The following is a 23,780-nucleotide window of genomic DNA, read 5'->3' on the forward strand; positions in this document are numbered from 1 at the left end:
ATGGCAAGAACCGCACAGAAAAGCAGGGCAGCACTGCATGCTGGGGGATCTCTGCTCCAGATGTCAATGAACCCGCCTGCACACACCCAGCTCAGCAGTTATCAGACCAATTCTAGTAATAAATCCTTGATTGGGATCCAAAATAGCAAAGCTGCCCAAGTGCACTGTGAGCTCCCTCCAAGGAACAGCGCCCAGAGCCAGGAATGATCAGCTCCCGTGGTCTAGCCTGAACAAAACAGCTTCCACCCCACCATCAACCTCAGCCTGGACCAATCTACATGGGAGGTCCACTTCCTAGACACCACGGTGCAAATAAGTGATGGTCACATTACCACCACCCTATACTGAAAACCCACCAACCGCTATGCCTACCTTCATGCCTCCAGCTTTCATCCCGGGCACACCGCACGTTCCATTGTCCACAGCCAAGCACTGAGGTACAACCGCATCTGCTCTAACCCCTCAGACAGAGACCAACACCTACAAAATCTCCACCAAGCATTCTCAAAACTACAGTACCCGCACAAGGAAATAAGGAAACAGATCAACAGAGCCAGACGTGTACCCAGAAGCCTCCTGCTACCAGACAAAGCCAAGAAAGAAACCAACAGGACTCCACTGGCCATCACATACAGTCCCCAGCTAAAACCCCTCCAACGCATCATCAGGGATCTACAACCCATCCTGGACAATGACCCCTTCACTTTCACAGGCCTTGGGTGGCAGGCCAGTCCTCACCCACAGACAACCTGCCAACCTGAAGCATATTCTCACCAGTAACTGCACACTGCACCATAGTAACTCTAACTCAGGAACCAATCCATGCAACAAACCTCGATGCCAACTCTGCCCACATATCTACACCAGCAACACCATCACAAGACCTAACCAGATCAGCCACACCACCAGTTCATTCACCTGCATGTCCACCAATGTAATGTACGCCATCATATGCCAGCAATGCCCCTCTGCTATGTACATCGGCCAAACTGGACAGTCTCTACGGAAAAGGATAAATGGACACAAGTCAGATATTAGGAATGGCAATATACAAAAATCTGTAGAACACTTCAGTCTCCCTGGACACACAATAGCAGATCTAAAGGTAGCCATCCTGCAGCAAAAACACTTCAGGACCAGACTTCAAAGAGAAACTGCTGAGCTTCAGTTCATCTGCAAATCTGACACCATCAGCTCAGGATTAAACAAAGACTGTGAATGGCTACCCAACTACAAAAGCAGTTTCTCCTCCCTTGGTTTTCACACCTCAGTTGCTAGAAGAGGGCCTCACCCTCCCTGATTGAACTGACCTCATTATCTCTAGCCTGCTTCTTGCTTTCGTATATATACCTGCTTCTGGATATTTCCACTCCATGCATCCGACAAAGTGGGTATTCACCCACGAAAGCTCGTGCTTCAATACGTCTGTTAGACTATAAGGTGCCACAGGACTCTCTGCTGCTTTTACAGATCCAGACTAACAGGGCTACCTCTCAAAACAACTCTGGTATTCTCCCTTGTTTACAAATAACAAAGATAGTGTTCTCCCTTGAGCCATTGTTGTTTCTCTACAAAACCCCCTACCTATGCTCAAGTGTGTTCTGATGCCTGGATCCAAATCTGCATCAGTTCCACTGGGACTTCATCTTCTCCTGCCTGATTGTGCCGAGGGCTCTGCCTGACTCCAGCATTCTGGACCCTCGGCTACCACCACCACCTGGGACTCCGGATGGAGTCAAGCTTCATGGAGTGGTGAGAACCCAGCTCTCTCGCTCTCTCTCTCTCTAGGTGTAGCCTTCTGACCCTGACTTGTGTGATCAGTTATAGTTTTGTAAACCTGACTTCTATAATCAAGATTAAGTTAGATTTAATATTATCACTGTTTGGTTTGTTTGACTCCCCTCTGGTTATTACCTGGAAATAAATAACTTTCATGATTAAGTTGGTTGCTTCTCTCTGTCTCACTCCCTTATGGGTGTTTTTTGGTTTCCTCATTTGCTCTGCAGCAACAGTCCTCGTACCTCAGCTTAAAGATCCCAGCAGCGCCCAAAAACACTGTGGGGTTTGCTCATCAAGTGGGTTACCCACCAGTAATGTGAAAGTGGGGCTAGGGACGTGCTAGGAGGGTGGCAGCAGTTCTCTCTAGATGTGTGTGTGTGTTCGTCTGATTCTGGGCCTGGAAGAGCCCAGCCCTGGGGAACCGAGGTCCTGCAGGGTCGCTCCACGGGGGGAACTTGCAGCAGGAGGAGTGGAGAACACAAGTGACACAAGCAGCACATTGATAGAATTACAGAACCCCCCCTCCCCCGAGGAGTAACCCTAATCAATGAGCGTATCCCAAAGTAACAGCACAGAGCCAGGGGCTGGGTGGGTGGCTCCGGGCTCAGGCTGTCGCTGCTCGGGGTGGCTGTTACTGGCTGGTTCCGGGGGGAGATCCGGCCACCCCAGAGGCACTAGGAGGGGTCGGCACCCCCGGCCAGGGGGCATCTGTACCCTGCTGCAAGCCACCTCACAGGGGTGACACTGGGGCCCGGTCCGGCTGCTCTGGGTTATGAGCCATCTCCTGGTCCCCTGCTGGCTGCTCCCCAAAGCTCCCCAGCCCCAAGGCGTTGGCCTGTGGCCAGAGGGCGGCCTGCCAAGACGAGGCCTTTGGAGTGGGTGTTCTCCAGCCTCAGAGCTGTGCCACACAGAGCCCAGTGCCCTGTGGCAGGCAGGTGAGGGGAGCAGGCCCCGGCAGCCCTGGGGCAGGTGGTCACTGGTCGAGAGCAGGCAGGCAGATGCTGCAATGGACCCTGGGGAGGAGACCCCGGGCACTGTGGGGAGGGCCTGGAGATCCAGCGGCCCACCCAGCACCAACCTCCATGCGAGGGCAGCTCTGTGTCCCACCCGTGCCAGGCAGCCCCCAACACCTGGGCAGGAGGGGTCCTGTCTGGATGGGGTATGGGGTGGCGAGTACCCGGGGACCCCTTTAGATTCCTCATGCAGGCCACAGGGTGGCCCTTTGTCTATGCACCCAGAGCCCCCATGAGTCTTGGGGGGCAATGGATAGGCCTTGCACAGGCGCCCCAGCCATGCCCCCGATCCGCCCTCTCTGGGCCCCGGGGGGCAGAGATCAGCCGCAGTGCAGGGTGCCCCGGCCACCCCCCAGTCCCTGCCGAGTGCTGGCAGCTGGACGCAGGGCAGATGCAGAGCCCTGCACAGTGGAGGGCGGGGAAGCGGGGAGGGGGCAGCATGGGGCGGGTGATCCTCTGGGAACCTCCCTCCCCGCCATGATCCAGGGCTCCTAACACCCCTGCAGCCTCGAGGCCGATACACCCCCCAGCCCCATGTACCCCGTCCCCCCGGCCATCAGCAGGACAGGGGGCAGGTCGAAGGGAAGACACGGGACACCGTGAGGGGCAGAGACCCCACCCAGCAGAGGAGCTCTGAGCTGCTGCAGCCTGGGCCGCTTGTGCACACTGAGGTTTCCTGGGGGGGCAGGAAGTGTTTGGCACTCACGTCAGTTGCTATTCCTGGCTCTGCTGGAGAAACCAAACCTGCCCCACGCCCTGCACTGCGGCGGGGGGCTCCCCACAGCACCTCGTATTGGCTCCTGGGGCCCAGGGATGGGGCGTGGCCACCCTCCCTCAGGGGATATAGGACCAGGGAGCGAAGGGGCAACACGACGCTGGGGGGCAAGATGATGGTGGTGCTGCTGCTCCTCTCCCTGCTTGTGGGGGCGACTGGTAGGAGCCGGGGGGGGGGCTTGGAGGGAAAACAACGCCTAAGGTATGGGAGATGAACCCAGGTGTCCAGGGAAGGGGCCCCGAGACCCCCAGCCTGAGACGGGGCAGAGGGGTGAGGACAGGCCATTAGCCCTGAGCACCCAGGCTGGGTCCCCACCACACCCCCTCGTCCGCTAGCTCCCGTCAGCACCCCCTCTGCTTTGATCATCGCAGTCTCCATCACCCCCCTCCTGCCACTCCGCTCTGTTGTCCCTCCCCTCCTGGCTCCTCACCCCCCCCCCCATTCACTCCAGCCTCCCCCTGTGGTTCTCCCCCCACCCCATTGTGTGTCTCTTCCCTATTTCCAGCTCCCCTAGTGTAAAGAGTTGGGGGCTGCAGGTCGGGAGTGAGGGGCACCAACAGACCTGTGAGAGGAGGCCAGGGCTGGGGTAGCAGGGGGCTGCAGTTCAGGACTGGGGGGAACCAGCAGAGCTGGGGGGTAACTTGGGGCTGGGCTGGCAGAGGCTGTGGGTCAGGAGTGAGGGGCACCGGCAGAGCTGGGGGGGAGTCCAGGGCTGGGCTAGCAGGGGGCTGTGGGTCAGGGCATTAGCAGAGCTGGGGGGGCCCTTCATTCTGCCAGTTCTCTCCCTTTCCAGCCCTGGCCCTGCCGGGGGAGCCCCCCGAGTGCCTGCAGGGCCCTGAGTTTTGGTGCCGGGACATGGCCACAGCAGACCAGTGCGGCCAACTGCAGTTTTGCCTGGAGTATGACTGGAACGAGCTGCCCGAGGTGAGCGAGCTGGTGCCTCCATGGGGCTGGGCGCGGGGACTTCGGTGCCTCCCAGCTGGTACGGGTTGGGGGTGGGACCGGTGGGCACCTGGGGGCTTATTCCCATCCCTCTGATACCCCAGCGCAGGCTCCTGCCCTTAGGGGGGGGCCACGGTACCCCCCTGGGGGGCCCTGATTGCCCCCCTGCCAGCTCCAGAGCCCAAACCCCCACTGCCCCAGGATCCGAGAAGGCGGCCCCTGCGGACAGGTTGACATGTGTTGGGAGGCACTCACCTGGCTGCTGTGTCCCGGCACAGGGCGCTGACGAACGGCACCCCCTGGTGAAGTGCTGGGTGTGCAAAAAAATCATCAGCAAGCTGAAGAAAATGGCGTCCAACACGCACAACAAAGTAAGGACCCTTGCCGGGCAGTGAGTGTGCAAGGGGGATAGAGTGTGCATGCCAAGGAGGGGGGCCAAGAGTGAGTGTGCTAGGGTGGGCATGTGCAAGGGAGCCTGTGAGAGTGGCAGGGCACATGCCAGGCGGCATGGGGGAGTGGGTGAACACGTGCGAGGGAGAGTGCAAGGGTGGGTGGGCATGTCTGAGATGTGCCAGGGTGGGTGGGAGCGTGCGAGGGTGGGTATGTCTGAGAGAGTGTGTGATGGCAGGTGGACGTGTGCAAGGGTGGGTGGGTATGTCTGAGGGAGTGTGCAAGGGTGAGTGGAAGTGTGCGAGGGTGGTGGGTATATCTGCAGGAGTGTGCGAGGGTGGATGGAAGTGTGAGGGTGGGTGGGTATGTCTGAGGGAATGTGTGAGGGTGGGTGAGCATGTGCAAGGGCAGGTGGGATTGGGAATGTGCGAGGGTGGGTGGGTATGTCTGAGGGAGTGTGCGAGGGCAGGTAGAAGTGTGTGAGGGCAGGTGGAAGTGTGCAAGGGTGGGTGGGTATGTGTGAAGGAGTGTGCCAGGGTGGGTGGAAGCGTGTGAGGGCAGGTGGAAGTGTGCGAGGGAGGGTGGGTATGTCTGAGGGAGTGTGTGATGGCAGGTGGAAGCGTGCGAGTGTGGGTGAGCATGTGCAAAGGCACGTGGGAACGTGCAAGGATGGGTGGGTATGTCTGAGGGAGTGTGTGATGGCAGGTGGAAGCGTGTGAGGGCAGGTGGAAGTGTGCAAGGGTGGGTGGGTATGTGTGAAGGAGTGTGCCAGGGTGGGTGGGAGCATGTGAGGGTGGGTGGGTATGTCTGAGGGAGTGTGTGATTGCAGGTGGAAGCATGCGAGGGTGGGTAGAAGTGTGCGAGGGCGGGTGAGCATGTGCAAGGGCAGGTGGGAACGTGTGAGGGTGGGTGTGCACCAGGCCCCAGCCAGTGCCTTCCCAACGCTCCCTGGCCATCCTCCAGAGCAGCGTGGTAATGGCCATCAAGAAGATCTGCTCCACCTTCCGCTCCAGCTTCGCAGACAAGTGCCACCGGGTGGTGGACCGGTACGTGCAGCCCATCGAGGAGGGGTTGGCCCAGGACCTGGAGCCCCGCGACATCTGCGTCTCCATTAACATGTGCAAGAGCCAAGGCCACCCAGGTGAGGGGTGAGATCCCTGGGGGGCTGGGGCCAGCGCGCTGGGAGCTGGGCAGTGGGCTGGCTCTGTGGGGCCCCTGGCTCCAGGAGGGCAGAGCTGGGGTCTCTCCTGCAGCCTCCTGCCCCCTCCCACCAGGGATCAGGTCTGGGGTACCAAAATCAGGGCGTGTGCCAGGGTCCCACCTCCCCCAGCCTGGCTCATGGGTGCCCCTACCTGGGCTGGGAACCCAGCGGGGGAGGGGATGTACCACTGCTGTCAATGGAGGGGGAGGGGGCTTGCTCCTGAGCCATGGGAGCTGTGGGGTCACCCAGCCCCAGCCCTGCGGCCAGGCTGCTGCCCTCTGGTGCCCACAGCTGGTCACTGGGTCCCTGCTGCCCAGCACCTCCCCCTAAGCTGCTCCTCCATCCTGTCTCCCTGACCCCTGCCTGGCACCAAGCCCCCATCCCAATCTGCTTCCCTGTAACATCCAGCCAGGCTGGAGGGTGACTCCACGTGGCGCCCCCGGGCGATCACCAGGGGAGATGCCTGGCCCACCCTGCGGGGATGGTGCCCAACCCCAAAGCATCCGAGGGAGCCCCGGGGTCTGTCTGCGCCCAGCAGCCTGGTGCGAGGGTCCCTCGGAGATCCAGCCGGGCTGGGAGGTGCTGCACCCACCTAGCTCCATGCTCCCACAGGCCTGCAGCTGGCTCCTAGGGGGCGGCCAGCCTGGGAGCTGCAGGAGGGGAGGCTGACGGGGGAACCTCGGGCAGGAGACATGGCACGTGCCCCCTATCTGCCCCTGGGAACGATGGTTCAAGCCCTCTAGTGATCAGGCCCATCCCCCACAAGCACTGGGGAGGGAAGTCACCCCCTGTGGCCCCTTCTCACTGACACGAGGCCAGTGCCACGAGCCGTCACCCCTCGGCCCCCGCATGGTTGCCTGACACCTCCCCCAGGACTTTCCCAAGCCCCACCCCGCGCTGCAAAGGGCCCTCGGCTGCGCCCACAACCATCTCCAGCCCGTGAGGGCACTTGAGACCAGGGAGTGCTCAGGGCTGGGCAGCACCACCCGCATCAAAGGAGCCGCTCCGGAGAAAAGCGATTTCACAAGAGTGGCAGCTGGGGAAGTGGGCGCGGTGCCCCCCCCCGCAGGAATGTGCTACCCCCCCCACAAGGATGGGGGGTCTGGGGAGCTAAAGGGGCTCAGTGCGGCCACCCCATGGGCGGATCTCCAAGGCTCTAGCTGGGCCCAGCCTCACCAGCTAATCTCCTTCCAGGGGGTGTCAGCACAGATCACCTCCTGGTCTGACCCACAGGCCCTGCTCCGGGCTCCACTCACAGCTGCCGTGCGCCCCCTCTGGGGAGGCACAGACCACATTGGATTCCCAGCCCTCCTGTGAGGGGCGTGTGGGGCCAGGGCTCTGCCAGCTGCAGCCAGGAGGAAGGGGGCTCAGCCCATCTCTGCAGAACCTCCTGTCCCGCCCCGAGCTCTGCGCACCCACTTCCCACAACCTCTCCCCGGGCCCCATCCCCCTCGCGCCAGACCCCATGGGCAGCACTGGCCCAGTGCATGTCGCTCTCTAGTGGCCGGCCCCTGTCGTGACACCAGCTGGCTGCTTGCTGCGCCCAGAGGGAGTTGCACCCTTAGCTCGGGCGCGAGCGGCTGGGCACTGACGGCCCTGGGTTCGATCCCTGCAGCGGGATGCAGGGTCTGTGGTCCTGGCTATGAGCAGCTGGGGGGCTGGGCCCTGCCTCAGATAACACCCATATTCTCCATGGTCTCCAGGGTGGAAGGTTCCTGGCCTGCCCCAGGCCCCGGCTGCAGAGAGCTCTGCGGATGCCATGGGACCAGGTGAGGACAGGGCCGGGAGGATGGGCTGGGCCAAAGATGGGGGGCAGAGAGTGACACTGACTAGGTGAAAACGAGGGCAGCGGAAGGGCAGGTGGTGAGGGACTGATGCCGGGGTGATGGGCATGACGGACAGATCCCTGGGGGGGCAGTACTAGGGGGGAGGGGTAGAGTCACAAGCTCCCTGGGGTTCTGGGGTCGATCAGCCCTGACCAAGGGCTGGGCACTGAGTGAAGTGCGGGGCCCGGGCCTGGGAAGCCCTGGCCGATCTGGGCTCACGTTTGGGGATTTCTGTGCCCCCTGGGCAGGGACCAGGGGCCCCCAAGGCAGGTCCTGGCCGGGCAGTGGCAGGGCAAAGCTCCCCCGTCCTGCCATGGCCACGGAGTCCAGTCCCAGACCAGACGCCTTTTCCTCAGCCCAGCCGGGCACCCTGGGGCAGTGTGGAGCTGGGGCCCCTAGTGCTGGCTGGTCCTTCCCCGCCCCCAGAAGGCCGAGGCCTGCCTGGCCCCACAACCCACCCCAGTGCCTGGGCAGCTGAGCCAGCTCCTGGGGGCGCAGGGGACGCCCAGCCCAGGGGAGCATGAGGACCAGCTCTCCTCCCCCCTACCCAGGGAGCCCTGGAGGAAGGTGCTGGACCCCTGGGATGGGGCACACGTAGCCGGGAGAGGGTCACCCGAGGCCCCAGAGATCGGCTGGGCTCTTGGGGAGAGGGGTGAACCCTAATGGCCCTTCGGTCTGTCCGGCCTGGGTCAGACTCCCCCATTCCCTGCACTGAGTCTGTCTGTGTGTCCCTCACTGGCCTCTCTCTCCTCCTCAGATGCCGCGTGAGCCAGGGCAGAGTGGAGCCCGTGCTGCGTCCAGAGCCCCGGCATGAGCGGCTGCCCCCAGCTGTGACACCCGCCCGAAAACCAGCCTTTCAATAAAGCTTCTGCCTGCAGCAATTGGGACATGGGCTCCTTTCTGTGCCCCACGGCCCCACCCTGTGGGTGCAGCTCTCGCCACTCAGCCACCAGGCAAATAACCGGGGGGGGGGGTGGCAAATGCACAGCAAAGCTCTACTTCTCCTCCTCCCCCTGGCGCCTTCTGCCCTGGGCTCCCAGGGGCTCTCCCATGCAATGCACTGCGCCCGCCCCATGCCCCCCAGCGCTCTATGCCAGCTCAGCCTCCCTGGGCCATCCAGCCCAGCTGAGCGATCCACGGGGCGCCCGGACCCCTGCCTGTGTGCAGCCCCTGGGGACGGAGCTGGGTCTCAAGGTGATTCTGTATTGAGGGCTGGGCACAATCTGTGCTGCCCGCTGTCACCCGTCAGGGGCCCCCTCAGGATCGGGAGCAACGCCCCCACCCTCGGCGTGGCCTGGGGCCATTGGCTGCCAAGAACTGGCCCCCGAGAGCCCTTGTGCCGCCAGGAGAGGCCAAAGCCAACAGCCCAAGCACCTGAGCACACAGCGCCATGCCCCTCGGGGGCAATGTCAACATGCCCCGGGCGGGGCAGGCAAGGGCCTGGGCCCCCATCGGGGGGGCGGGTGACGGCAGCAGGAGCCCAGGACTCTGTGGCGCCAGCCTGCCCTTCCCGCAGGCCTGGGGGCAGGTGCCCTGGGCCAGGCACCGACTGCCCGGGGGCGCGTCGGGCCAATGAGGGGCCCAGCGGGGGAGGGGCAGGCTGAATGCGGAGCTGGGGGGGGATTCGCACTTGCCAAACAAGTGACCTCATTTCACTCCCCCCACCCCCCAGCAAACAGCCCCCAGCTCTCAGCGAAGGACAAACCGGCAACTCCCCCCGGCCCAGCCTGGCAGTGAATGGGCCACTCAGGGCTGTTTGCTCAGCTGCGCCAGCCTCCAAGCGGGCGGGGCTGGATCCTGATCTAGGACCAGGCGTCTGGCCCTGCTCGGTCCAACCCCCACTCCCAGCCCAGAGCCCCCCAGCCTCCCTGGGGCCTTGTGCAGCCCGGGGCTCTGACACAGGGAGCCCTACGCCAAGTGGCACAGACACAAGGCACGGGGGCCTGGTCGCACGGCCCACATTTGGGGGGATCCCAGACCTGAGCTCAGCCACAGACTGAGCCCTGAGCGCACTGGCTGGGTCACACGGGCGTCAGGCCCCCATCCATCACCACAGACAGAAACCTGAGTGAGACGCCAACCGGCACCTTACAGGGCTGAGCTGTGGGGGGAGCCCAGGGCTGAGGTAGTGGAGGCTGCAGATCGGGGGTGAGGGGCACCGGCAGAGCTGGGGGGCCCAGGCCTGGGTTAGCAGAGGCTGCAGATTGGGAGTGAGGGGCATTGGGGCTGGACCTCAGCCAAGTACTTTTGCCTCTTAGCCACTCACTTTGCTAAATTTAATCCAAGCCCCACCCCTGCTCCTCCAGGGGGATCCTGGGCACAGTCCCATTGGCCGGGCTGGGCCCCCCTCGCCCAGCATGGCTATAAAAGGGGCACGGGATGCGGGTGCTCGAATGCTTGAGCTCAGCATGGCCGGGTCCCGGCTCCTTTGCTCTCCCCTGCCTCTGGAGGCTCAGGTAGGAACAGCCACAGGGACTGAGCTGCTGCCCTCCACCCCTACGCTGCCTGGGGCCGAGAATCAGCTCCACGGATCCAGCCAGTAGGGTGCATGGCCCCGGGCTGGGAGGGGAGTGATGGGCACACGAGGAGAGCCCCTGATGGGGGCGTCTGCAAGGCAGGGGGACCCCTCACACGGCAAGGGCTGGGGGCAGAGATGTCTGAGCCATGGGGAGTGGGCTGTAGGGGACCCAGCCACGCCCCTGGGAAAGCGATGAGACGAGACCTCATGCACCTTCCTGCCCCAGGCTGGGGGAGATGGGACAGGGCTGGTTCTCTCAGCTCTGCCCTCCAGGCCTGGATCTCCTCCCCAGTGATGGGCGCATGGGGTAGAGGCAGGAGGGGCCCTTCCACAAAGTCCTGACCTGGGGCAGACCCCTGCATCTCCACCCCATGTGCAGCACCAGGGTGCCATAAGGTCGCTGTGGGACTAACCCAGAGCCCGGAGGGGCAGCTGTAGCCCAGATATGGGAGGGCTCAGCGTGTAAGAGTCCAGGGGACAGGAGTAGGGCTCCTGGGTTCTCTCCTCAGCCCTGGGAGGGGAGTGGGGTCTAGTGGTTAGAGCAGGGGGGGACAGGGGCTGGGAGACAGGATGCCTGGGTTCTATCTCAGCTCTGCTGCTCACTCTGGATAACTTCCCTTTCCTGCGCTGTACCTCAGTTTCCCCATCTGTAAAAGGGGCTAATGCTGCTGGCCCACCTTGGGTAAGCGCTTTGAGATGCAGAGACCTCTAGAAGGGCGGCTCCGGCTGTGGGGAGAGAAACCTCTGGCTGCCAGACCTGGTCCCCTGGTTTTGAAGGCGCCTTTCACTGACGTCCCGCAGCCCAGTTGCCGTTCTGTGGCTGGTGTCGGCTTTGCAGGTGTTGACTGGCCAGCTCAGCCACAGGCTCTTTGCTGTCCCAAAATGGAGCATCCCTTTTGGAAACACGTCCTGCCTTTGATGCTGTCGTGTGAATTCAGCAGAGGCTGGTGGAAGACGTGGCGCCAGAGAGCGCGGAGGGACAGACAGAGGGATGCAGAGAGGAGAGACAGGGGACGGAGGGGCGTTTGGGAAGCACGGCTGCCCCAGCACAGAGGCTGTCTGTCCCTGGTGCCGGCCAGGCCCCAGCTGCGTGTCACTAACCGGGCCTTGGCCTCTTTCGTCCCTAGCCCTGGCCGGGAGCCCGCTGGCCCAGCAGGGCTGTGCCGAGGGCCCGACGTTCTGGTGCGGGCGGGGGGGCGGGGTGTGCGGTGCGGCGCGGTGCAGATCTGTGCCCAGGCCGGGTGGAACCAGGCTGCTAAGGCAGGTCTCGTCCGTGCCCCGCAACCTGCTGCGGTCCGGCTGGGTGAGATGTGTGGAGGCCATTCCGTGCCAGCCGGGGGCTGTGGCCAGGCAGAGGCGTGTGCTGTCAGAGCCGCAGATCCCGGGTTCAGGGCCAGCGGGGAGCCTGGCTAGGGGCAGCCAGCGTGTCCCTGAGCCCCGGGGGCTTGGCCCCAGCCCTGTCCAGGGAGCCCTTGGGAGGCCGGCAGGGAGAGAGTTGGGTGGGGCCAGAACCGGGGTCCCAGGAAGGGGGGTGGCCACAGCTGGCCCTTGGCCTGGGGGGGCTGCACCTGAGCAGCCCTGGGGCCCCTGCAGGAGCCATGGCTGGGGGTGTGTGGGAGCCGTGAGGCAGGATCTGGGGGGGCTGGTGGCTCAGCCATGAGGCAGGGGGCTGGGGGGTGCCCTGGGCGCACTGGCCCCAGGCCATGCCCTGCTGACGGGTGTGGGGGGAGAAGGAGGAGCAGCTGGGGCCCCACAGAGGGGCCCTGACCCCACTCAGCCCCTGACGTGGTCTCTCTCCCACAGGAGGACATGTGCGCGGACTGCGGGCAAATCATCACCATCCTGACCCGCATGGCCAAGGATTCAGCCTTCAAGGTACTGTGGAGGGCCAGGGCTCCTTTCTGCTAGGCCTGGGGGAGCGGGCGCTGGCTCTGCCCCACTCACACCCCTTCCCCCCACAGGAAGGCATCCAGAAGTACCTGACCCACGAGTGCACCCTGCTGCCCCTGCACACCCTGGTGCCACACTGCCAGAAGGTGGTGGACACGTACTTCACCCTCTTCATCACCTGCCTGGAGGGGCAGATTGTAAGTGGGACCCGCCTGGCCCCTTCCCCGAGGGGTGGGGGATCCCTATCACTGCCTGACTTTCAGTGCCCAGCCAATCAGATAACAGGGGGCGCTGCTGCCCTCGCACGATGGCACCATGCCAGGAAATAAAGCCACCCCCAAGGGCTAGCAGCCCAAAGGAGCACCAGCCACACCGCTGGGACATGGGCTGGTGGGGAAACTGAGGCACAGTGGGAGGGGGACTTACCCGGGGTCCCAGTGAGTCAGGGACTGAGGCTGGGACTAGAACACAGGAGTCCCAGCCCTGTCTGCTCTACCCCACTAGACCCTATCCACAGCCTAGGCCAGACCTGCTGCCCTGTCCCTTGCTGGACCCACCAGGCACCCGAGCCTGCCCTGGGCTCGCTGGCAGACGCTGTGCCAAGGGGACGGTGACCCAACCCACTGAGCCCCAGTCTTGCTCTGCCGGTGCCCATGGGCACAAGGGCTGGGCAGTGCTGGCTGGTCGCCCCACCTCACAATGGGCTGGGGTCACTCTGTCGTGCAGGGGTCTCTCCTCCGGCTAGTCCGGCCTGGCACACGGGAGAGCAGAACTGGGGCAGATCAGATCAGAACCGGCCCACAGCTGAACTGGGCAGTTCCAGCAGGCGGTGCAGGCAGTGACACCCCACAGCCAAGGGGTTCCCAGCCCCCTGCACCACTGGGATCCTCCCCTCCAGAGGAATTCCCAGCCCCAGGGGTCGGGGCAGTGTCAGAACTCAGGGGGCTCTGCTCCCGCCCTGGGGCCCCTGGGCATTGCTCCCCATTGTGTCACTCGCGGATCCCAGGGCACAAACCCACATACCCCCTCCGCTCCCCCTGTGTCACTGACCAGTGCTCTGCCCCTCAGAAACCCGCCTCCATCTGCGGCAGCCTGGGCCTGTGCCCCACGGACCCGTCGCAGGACCAGAGCCAGGAGACGTGTGTTGTCCAGCTGCTGCAAGGTCTCCGCCTGGATCTTCCCGATGGTCAGACCCAGGTACAGGCACCTTCACCCCTCTGGGCCCGATCCTGATGCCATGTGGGGTTCCTCTACCTACTTCAGCGGGGCTGATGTGCTGAATTCTGGGGGCTGCTCCCCCATACAGAGGGCCAGCACCAGGCCTAGGTGCCCATACGTCCCCCCGTGCCCTGGGTGCCCCATGACACCACACAGCCTGATAATGAGCCCATCCCTGCACCATGGAATCAGGGTCCTGGATCCCACCTTCACTGACAACCCTGATGACTGACAAGGAAACCCCCCTGGAGCAGTCTGGCTGCCTGAGTCTGCTGAGAGCCTGAGCCCATCACTGTGAGGGGCAGCAGGGAAGCTACCTAGCCTGGAGCTCATACAGCTGGGTCCTTTAGCTCAAGCAGAGGCTCGAGTTCAATGCCTGCCCTGGGGCATGTGACAGGGGTCCTGGGGAGCCACACTGAAGTCATTCAATTAGGGTGAAGTGCAAAGAATGGGGCAGATGATCCCCAAAGCTGAGGGATATTCCAATACTTAGATTTACAGCCAGCCCAAAACAGCTTCTGTAATACCTCACTGATTACCCAGCAGCCAGCAACACAGTTCCCTTAAAGCAACCCAGCCTCAGGCCTCCGCCCAGACACCCAAGTCAAATATGATGAGCATTACTGAAAAACTTATTCATCATATAAGAAAGTTCTACCAATCCCAAAGGATCGGACACATTACCTCCCAGGTTAATGAATATTCCAGATCTTACCCAAATACATGCTACAGCCAATTCTTATCAACTAAACTAAACTTGATTTAAAAAGAAAAGAGATGATTGGTTAAAAGATCAATATACATACAGAGATAAGAACGGTTCTGAGATCAGATTCATAGCAGAGATGGGGAGCTTTGGAGTTCTCTGAATTAGTCCCGAGGTTACAGTCCAATGTCCATATTCAGGGTGATCCAGGAGGGACTGGAGAGCTCAGTCTTATGACTTAAGCTTCCCCGGCATGAAGCATCCAGCAGATCTGAGATCAAAAGGATCCAGACCCAAAGGGGTTTTATACAGTTCCAGGCCTTCTCTTGACAGCTCGGAGTCCTTAGGTAAACAATAGACAATCATGGAGACTTGGAAGTAGCCCTATTTCCTAAGCAGCACCGGTAATTAGATACACTGATTAACATAAGGCAATGTATCCATTAGGCAGTTTATCACAAACTTTAAAGAGACATCTAGACAATGACATTATTTCACCCAAGATTCATCTAAATGTTAATATTCCCTTTTGATCTCTGAATCAATAACTCTAATGACAGACAGGAACTGCCTGTTTACATGGCTAACATTTAACAAGATATGAGTACACACATACAGTTAGTATCACCTCTAATTCGCTAACAATACAGGGTTGCATTTCAAAGTTCTGGCCTATCTAACATGGAATGGCCCTAATTACCATTCGCATACTTTTCAAACATGTCTCTAAAGGTTAAATTTGGGTCATTTATCCTGCAGGAGGCTTAACCCTTTCCGGCCATGCGTTACACCCCCAACGTGAGATTGGTGTAGACAGGAGTATTTGAAGCTCCTGGATACACCTAAAGGACCTCCCAATATTGATATGAGCTGTGTTTATTGAATCCTTTCTAAGGCCAAATTAGTGATGCATCCTTTGGCCCAAGTTGACAACTTAGTCCATATTCTGTCAAACACTCTAGTGATTTCAGGATTAAGCCTATGTGTTAACTTAACATAGACATCAATGTTTTTCAGAGAGCACGTACTTTGACATTTAGCCATGAAGGTGGTGAGGTGTTGTACCTCAGTTTCCCTTTTTGCACAGCAGTGCAAGCTTGTAATGGTTTTTCTGCTGTGGAAAGTTTTAGAATTGTGTATAGGCATTAGCTGTGAAACCTCAACATTATTAGGCTTTCTAATACAAAGTGTGTTCTTATTGACCCAAACAGCATAATCATAAGGACAGGGCCGGCTCCAGACCCCAGCGCGCCAAGCGCGCGCGTGGGGTGGCATTTTGACGGGAGGGCGGCAGGTGGCTCTGGCGGACCTTCTGCAGTCATGCCTGCGGGAGGTCCAACGGAGCCGCGGGACAACCGGACCTCCCGCAGGCATGCCTGCGACGGGTGCGCTGGTCCCGCGGCTCGTGTGGACCTCCCGCAGGCGTGCCTGCGGAAGCTCCACCGTAGGCGCGGGACCAGCGGCACGTCTGCGGGAGGTCCCGTGAAGGCGCGGGACCGGCGCCCAGCAGCGCGAGCGGCGCGGCGTGCCGCCCTCCTTGGGGCAGCGGAATTCGTAGAGCCACCCCTGCATAAGGGTTTCTATGATACAGTATGTTTTCATGTACCACTCTTAACATGTTTGAGGATTTTCCCCGTAAGTCATACACATTAGACATTTTTACAGGTTTTGGCATCAGCCATGAGAACTAGTTACAAGAATTAACATTACCATTAATATTAACATCAAATCTGTCACAAGCGCACAATCACAATGTGACGGTGCTGCCTGTGGGAGCCAGCTGAGGTTACTCAATCAGGGTGAACTGCAAACCAAATGGGGCAGACAAACCCCAAACGCTGGTGGTTATTCCAATACTTAGATTTACCAACCAGCACAAAACAGCTTCTATACTACCTCACTGGTTACTCAGAAGTCCAAACCACGCAGTTCCCTTAAAGTGCCCAGCCTCAGGCCTCAATCCAGACACACCTGTCAGATATGATGGTGATTCCTGAAAATCTTATCTCATCATATAAAAGAAAAGGTTCTTCCAATCCCAAAGGATCAGCCACATACCCAGGTCCAATTACAACTTAGATCTTACCCAAAATACACACTATTAGCCAATTCTTATTAACTAAGCTAAAATTTATTAAAAAAGAAAAGAGAGACGTGTTGGTGAAAAGATCAATATACATACAGACTTGAATTCAATTCTTGATGTTCAGATGCATAGTAGAGGTGAGCTTGTAGTTGCCAAAAGTCCTTTTAGAAATAGTCCAGAGGTTATAGTCCAATGTCCATATTCAGGGTGACTCCAGTCAATGACTGGGGATCTCAATCCTTACGGCTTAAGGTTTCCCGCTCTTGAAACCCAAAGCAAATCTGAGATGAAGCAGGATCATGTCCCAGGCTTCTTATACATTTCCAGCAGCCTTTCGGCCTGAGAAAACAATAGGCTTAACTCCTTCTCCCAAACAGCCTGGCAATTAGTACAGGGTAATTTATCCATTAAACAGTTCAGATACAGGTTACCACAACCTTCAAAGAGACACATAGACAATAATACTATTTTCCTTAAGTGTATTCCTACATGTTAATATTCCTTTTTTGATCTTTGAATTAAAGTTATAGCAATAGACAAGACTTGTTTGCTCATATCACAAGCCCTGAACAAACATCTACCCTTGATCTCTAACAATGCAGACTTGCATTTCAAAGCTCTGTTCATTTACAGATCTTCCTAACCAGTTCTTAAGGTTCACCCATGGGTCAGGTCAGTCGGTGAGTTACTTAACTCTTTCTGGCCCTGTCACCTTTCAATGAGATATTATAATATACTCATAACGTCACACACAATCACAATAGTTTTTGTCATGCCAAATCTTTTGGTTAGCTACCTTTGTAGAGTTCCCTTTACCTCAGGGTTTTCTTAACATAGACTTTTAGTTTAACCACATCCTCGGGGCTTCGGTATTTTAGAGATGAGTGAGGCAAGTCTGTTAGGGCGTTTGCCTTTCAAGGGGCAACTTGCCTTCCTTCTTTTCCCTTTGTAGAGGGTTGAAATTTGAGCTTTCTGGTACACCGTAATCTGTGGGATCCCCAGCTATGTGCTTATTGCCAGCCACTGTGGGCTGCTTTGTTCCCCTCTTGTGAGCTAGGGCATTTGCATGGACAACATGCCTTAAAGAGACACAACCATTTTCTAGCATCATGTCCAAACTACAGTTCTCCTGCTTTTCAGCTACCGATATCTGCATCCACAAGGCATCAGATGCATCAGAGCTTACTAAGCAGTCACCTGACATATCCAAAGTGTCTATGGGACTATTTACGAGGCTGCTCTGCTGTGTAACGCCAGGAATCCGGCCTCCCTTTTGAACCTGAGACACAAACTGTTCACTTCCAATTTCAATTCATGAAGCCTCCTTTAAGCTAGTTCCCCTGGATTTTTCCAAAGCAAAGTCAGTGGATTCATTTTTATTTGAAAGACTCTGGCCTTAGGCACCAACACACTTTTCTTAGTAGAGAAACTGTTTACTACCAACACTGGCCCATTAAGAGACAATGGTTCATTAAGAGTCAAAGGGAGCAATTCTTTTTCACCCCCACTAGGACAGCTACTGACTTCTCACAGACTTCAAAGACTTCACCCAGAAATCCCTTCCCTTCTGCAATACCATACACTGCAACAGCTTGCTTTAGCTATGTTCAGAATCGACTTGGGTACAATGGACAATTTAACAAACTCCTTCTAAGCGTCACTCAAATCCAGAACTACCTCTGGGACATCAGGGAAATTTTCACACAACTTCCTCTCGGGCAAGCTGCTAGACTCCATATTCGAAAGGTTAGAGCCATTCTCTTCCCCTTTGCAGGTCTCCTGGCTGACAACACACACAAGCTTGGGGGCCATTCCCGCCTTGTCACGAGTTTCCACACTGTCAGTGGGTAACAGTCAAATCACCTCCGTGCTTTCCTTGTGCCCTGGCTATATCACCCTGATCAGACAAGGTTGTCATATCTTTACTCAGCAACACACTAGCAACAGCATCGCCTGGCCCCTGGGAACTAGCTCTGACATTAACCGGATGTGACCTAGTTACAATGTTGTTCTCCCCAGCAGACACAGACTTAGGAACGTTTCCTTCCTGGGCATCAGTTGTGTCCAGAATCAATTCGGAGACAACTGATACATTTTCACCCATCATAGGCTGACAGGCTTCTTCCATCTGCTCCACAGACAAAGAACTAGAGACACATTATTTTGTAGCAGACACACTGCTATTCTCCCAGCAATTGTGTCAGGCTCTCTGCAGATCCAGGCAGCCATAGCAACCTCCTAAACATCTCTGGCATCCAGCCACCAGAGAGGACAGCACCACCCAGTGTCCAGGTGGGGGACTCTGCCCCACCCATGGAGCTTGCTACAAGATCCACCCAGCCCACATCCCCACAGGGGCTACCCCCTGGGCTGCCACACCCCAAGCAGGTCCGCAGTGGTGGTGGGGATCAAACCAGGGTTGCCCAGATCCAGAACAGTGAGCATCGTGTTATGTGTAAGGCAGCCAAGGTCCCGTCCCCTCAGGCCACGTGTGGCTGGAGACAGGCTGGCTTGAAGGGCTCCCTGGCTTGGCTGTGGGAGTGAAGCTCAAGGGTGCAGGTGGGGCTCAGGTGCCATGGGCCAGATGCCAGCCCCACTCTCTGGCTGGTTGCCTGGCACTGCCAGGCCAGCCCCCAGCTGCCGGAGCTGACCCCGTTCTCTTTTCCCAAGGGAGGCCACAGCAAGGACCTGCCGTTCCCGCTCCCGCTGTGCTGGATGTGCCGCTCCTTCGTCGGCCGGATAGAGTCCACCATCCCCAAGGTGCTGTGCCCACCTTCCCTCTTCCCCCCCGGGGCATTACAGGAGAGACCCCAGAGGTGGCCACTGGCTCCAGCCCCGCCCAGGCTGGCAGCAAATGGGAGACTATGAAATGAGCTAGGCAGGTCTCAGCTCGGCCAGCGCTGGCTGGTACAGGTGCTGGCAGCCCGCAGCTCCCAGGGCAGGGCGTGGGGGACGCTCGCTCTGCCGTGTGGGAAATGCCTGAGGAAACTAAAGTGCGTTTTAGCTCTGAACAAATGACTCGGGGAGCAGCCCTGCTCTCTCCATGGCTTCCATGGGTCCCCCCGCCACTCCGGCGCGGCTCCGGGAGAGCTGGACCCTCCCCGTGCTGGGCATGAGGTGCCATCAATCACCTTCAGGGGTGGGGCTGCACACCTGGGCCCTAGGGCTGGATGGGGCTGGCAGAACCGAGAGCGACTGGAATTTGGAGCCTGGCTTGGCTGGCTGAGCCGAGGAGGAGCAGCAGGGGCTGGCAATGGGCAATGTCCCGGGGACAATAACCCCAGGTGCCCTTGAATTGGAGAGGAGGGAGCAGGAATCAGGACCTGTGGGAAATGCTCATAGTTCAGCCTTTGTTTTGCTCCCAAGTTGGGACAAAAAAATCAAAGAGTTTTTATGGGACAAAAAGCTCCAAACATGTTTCATTGGAGTCGGTTCAACATTGACACCAAACTGCGTCTTCCCAGGGTGCCGCGGTGCCTCATGTCCCCTGCCCGCGCTCTCCCCTAGGGGCCAGACTCACTAGCCAAACTACATCTCCCATGATGCACCACATGGCTTGGTTAGAGGGCACACCATGGTGCATCATGGGAGATGTAGTCCAAGTAGGGGAGAACACCAACGCTCATGAGGCACCACAGGCAGATGCACAGGCATAGCTGGAGACACACCGGGCTGCTAAGCCAACTTTCCCCTGCCTGCTCCCCCAGGCTGGCTTCAGCTCCTAGCCCAGCCGATCCCTCTCCTCCACCCGGGGCAGCCTCCACTTTAAGTCTCACCCCCTCGAGAGCTGACTCAAAACCAAACCCTTGTTTGGTTTTTCGGGTGGAAAATTTCAATGGTTTGTAGAAACTGCATTTTTGGTTGGAAACTAATTTCAGTGGAGAATTCTCAGTCAGCTCGAAGGAGACTTTAGGCCCCCAGACTGTGAGCCTGGAACTGCCAAGGCCCCTGTGGCAATTCCTCTGCGGCAGAGAGGTTCTGCTCCTCCCAGAACTGCAATGCCCAGGGTAACTCTGAGCTATCAGCCCTAGTGCCCTGCTTACGGTTCATCTCAGCTGTTTACATGGTGCGAGGCATCTGTGCTCGGGGCCTCTGGCACCACACTGCAGAGAAATGCCTGTGCAGCCTAAATTGCCTCCTGCAGTGGCAGCTGCAGCTGGCATCTGTGCCCAGTGGGCACAGAGCAGGGTAGTGGGGCAGACCCACCCCGAGGATGACATGAGTAGTCAAATAATGCCTTTTTCATCCAAAAAGAAATGGAATTTTCCAGATTTTTTTTATGAAAAACAACCATTTTCAGTAAAAAAAGGGTAAAAATCTTTGGGTTTTGGTCAAAGTTCTTTGGCTTTTAAAAACGGAGGCATTTGATCTAGCCCTTGAAATCTGATCTCAGAATCATTTTAACTTTTTTTTTCTTTAAATCAGGGAGTTTTTCCATCCACAACATGAAAAAAATGGCAGGAAAAACCTGGAATTTTCCAAACTGTCCAGCAAAAAATAATGAGTCTTCTTAGGGCCTTGCTGCAGCCACTCCTGCAACGGGAGCTGGCCGGGGGGAAGGAGGGGACCTGCCCACCCGCTAGGGGGGCCAGAGGTGAGAGAGTCCGGGTGGGGCACTGAAGGGCTGTCTGCCTTTCCCCAAGGGGGCCATCGCCAAGTCTATGTCACAGCTCTGCCATCTCCTGCCGGGCACCATCGGTGGCATGTGCCAGTGCCTGATGGAGAAATACACCACCACCGTGCTGGACCTGATCCTAGACAAGCTGGGCCCGCGGCTGATCTGCGGGATGCTCCTCATGTGCGCCACGGTGGAGAACTGCGGCCCGGGTGAGTCCTGGCCCTGGCCCTGCTCTGCTAGTCCTGGGCTTGGGGGCTGGAGTGTCTACATTGCATTTTAACCCTAGGTTAAGGATTTTCTGACCTGTGCTTGAACCTGAGGCTCTGGCGTCCACACTGCAGTGTGCAGACCCACCAGCTTAACTCGAGCTCGGATCTGCCAGCCCTGCAGGGACCTGGGGTCTGGCCCTGGGTTAGCACAACTACAGTGTAGATGCAAGGGGTGTTAGGCTTGAGCCCAAGTTCAAGCCAGGGGCTTACAGTGCAGCGCAGACACACTTGAGAGCAGGGTGTTGGCCCTTCAACGGCAATTCCCTGGCCCAGTACTAGGCTGTCATGGCTGCAGCCCAGAACTGAGGCATTCTAGGGCTCGTAGTCTGGAGCAATGCTGGGAGGTGGAGCCAGGGGCACCAAGGCATGCTGGGATGGGGCAAGGCTTAAATAAGCTGCATTTTAATGCTGTCCTGGCCAGGCTGCCTTGGTCCTGGGCTTTGATGACCCCCGGGGGTAGGACCAGGGCACTGGGGGGAGACGTTCCCGGGGGCTCATGTGTATTTCATGCCAGCCCCCAGCTGCTGCTACACTGCCCCCAGTCTTTGTGCATCTCATGTTACTCCTTGTCCCCCCTGCAGACCCACCCTTGGTGCCGCTCCTTGCCCAGAGCGCCGAGTGCCAGGCCTGCGTTGCTGTCCTGGGCCTGGCGAAGTCGGCCGTGCAGGCGAACAGCACTGTGGCAGACGTGGAGGTGGCTCTGCTCAGGGCCTGCAGCGGTGCCCACCTGGGCTGGCAGGAGGTGGGTGCCCAGGCCGCTGGCAGTGACACAGAAGCGATGAGGCCAAGGGGCCTCCCCAGATGGCTCCTAGTTCCCAGCTCCTCCCCAGGGTCCCATTCCCATGGATGTGGCTGTCGGTGCCAGGGGATGTGACGTGATGGGTGGGGTTCCTGGCAGGCAGAACGGGGCTGGAGGATCTACACGAGGGGCTCTCTGTGAAGGTGGGGTCCCTGCTGTGCTAGTGTCTGAGCTCCCGGCCCTTGGAGCCATGCCCCATGGGGTCTCTCTGCAAGAGAGGGACCCTCACAGGTGAAGCCAGCCATGCCCCTGAGATCTGCAAGGAGCACCCAGGGGGCAGGAGGCCATCAGTGGGGAGGGGGTTAGGGCTCCACAGACAGACAGACAACCAGGGGGAGACACTAACCTGCCTCCTCCCTCCCCAGTGCAAGAGCTTCATGGAGCGGCACTGGCCCCAGCTGCTGACCTTGCTGCCAAAGGCCTGGGACCCCCAGAACACGTGCCAGGTAAGAGGAGCCGCAAACACCCCTTCCCCAGCCAGGGATCCAGGCCACTTGCCCCAGCCAGGTGGCACCAGGACCTGAAAGGAAAATCCTGAGAGACTCTCTCAGCTACTGTGGCTCCCAGCTGGGCTCCCTCCATCACCGCTCAGAGGGGAGCTGCCCCCCGGCTGCCCTGACCTGCCCCTGAGGCTGACGGGCCTTGTGCTTTCTCTGCCACCCGCACACAGGAACTGGGCGCGTGTGAGGCTGGGACGGGCCCTGCTCCTGGACCCGAGGGCTGCATGCTGGGACCAGCCTACTGGTGCTCCAGCCTGGAGACTGCCAAGCAGTGCCAGGTGAGTACTGTGCCGGGGGGGAGGGGAAGAGGCACACAGGCAAGGGACTAGCCAATGCGCACACAGCTTTGTCTCCCCTCACTCCCCTGGGAGCCCCCTTTCCACCCCACCTCCCCCGTTCCAGGTAGGAGGGGGGACACAAGACCTGCTCCAGGTCCATGGGGGCCCCTTTCCCAGCATCACTGGGGCCCAAATTCCTCCTGCCTGTGCAGGTCACCCCAGCTGGAGCCAGGCTGGGGCCATGTGGGGGCAGAAGCTGGAGGGGACCCTGTCTGGCTCTAACGTCTCCTCTCCCCGTTCCCTTCCAGGCCGTGCAGCACTGCCAGACCCACGGCTGGGCATAGCTGGAGACACACCAGGCTGCTGAGCCAATTCTCCCCTGCCTGCAGCCAGCCCAGCCCCTCCCTCTCCTCCACCCAGGCAGCCTCCACTTTCAATCTCACCCCCTCGAGAGTGATTTCCTCCCCTCTGCCCCCACCCCCCCAGCCTTGGCTACCCACTCAGTGCTGCTGGCCCGTGCCTGTGCTCTGCCCCAGGGCGTGTGGCACCAGGGGTAATGCCTGCGGCTCCAGCACTGCTGGGATAGTCCTTGGGCAGGACCATGGTGGCTTACAGAGATCACATGTGGCCTCCTCGCCGGGGAGATGCCTGCCTTTGGAACTGCTCAGCAGGGCCGGCTTTAGGCCTATTCCACCAATTCCCCCGAATCGGGCCCTGCGCTCAAGAGGGCCCTGCGCCCAGTGAGAATCCCTTCCCTGGCTAGAGGCACCTTTCTAATTTTTACTCACCTGGCAGTGCTCTGGGTCTTCGGCGGCACTTCGGCGGTGGGTCCTTCATTACCGCCGAAGACCTGGAGTGAGTGAAGGACCCACCGCCGAAGTGCCCCCGAAGACTCGGAGCACCACCCAGTGAGCACAAGCCCCATGTGTTTTTTTACGTGTGTGTGTGTTTTCGAAACTGTTCGAATTGGGC

General features: G+C 59.0%; 2 protein-coding genes across 2 annotated transcripts; both read left to right on the top strand.

Annotated features, from left to right (window-relative positions):
* The first annotated feature begins 3,644 nt into the window (after positions 1 to 3,644).
* On the top strand, positions 3,645 to 8,780 carry LOC120396520 (prosaposin-like). Its single transcript, XM_039521493.1, has 6 exons — positions 3,645 to 3,725; positions 4,361 to 4,491; positions 4,788 to 4,880; positions 5,863 to 6,040; positions 7,804 to 7,869; positions 8,684 to 8,780. The coding sequence occupies exons 1-6, from the start codon at positions 3,680 to 3,682 to the stop codon at positions 8,692 to 8,694; spliced, it is 525 nt and encodes a 174-aa protein (XP_039377427.1). The 5' UTR covers positions 3,645 to 3,679; the 3' UTR covers positions 8,695 to 8,780.
* Positions 8,781 to 10,319: 1,539 nt separating this feature from the next.
* On the top strand, positions 10,320 to 23,542 carry LOC120397291 (pulmonary surfactant-associated protein B-like). Its single transcript, XM_039522989.1, has 10 exons — positions 10,320 to 10,382; positions 12,248 to 12,319; positions 12,406 to 12,531; positions 13,403 to 13,531; positions 19,015 to 19,104; positions 20,988 to 21,171; positions 21,813 to 21,973; positions 22,396 to 22,476; positions 22,701 to 22,808; positions 23,117 to 23,542. Exons 1-10 carry the CDS (start codon positions 10,320 to 10,322, stop codon positions 23,150 to 23,152), a joined length of 1,050 nt encoding a protein of 349 aa, XP_039378923.1. The 3' UTR covers positions 23,153 to 23,542.
* Positions 23,543 to 23,780: the final 238 nt, after the last annotated feature.

This window comes from Mauremys reevesii, linkage group 2, assembly GCF_016161935.1.
Source record: "Mauremys reevesii isolate NIE-2019 linkage group 2, ASM1616193v1, whole genome shotgun sequence".
Taxonomy (NCBI): domain Eukaryota; kingdom Metazoa; phylum Chordata; order Testudines; family Geoemydidae; genus Mauremys; species Mauremys reevesii.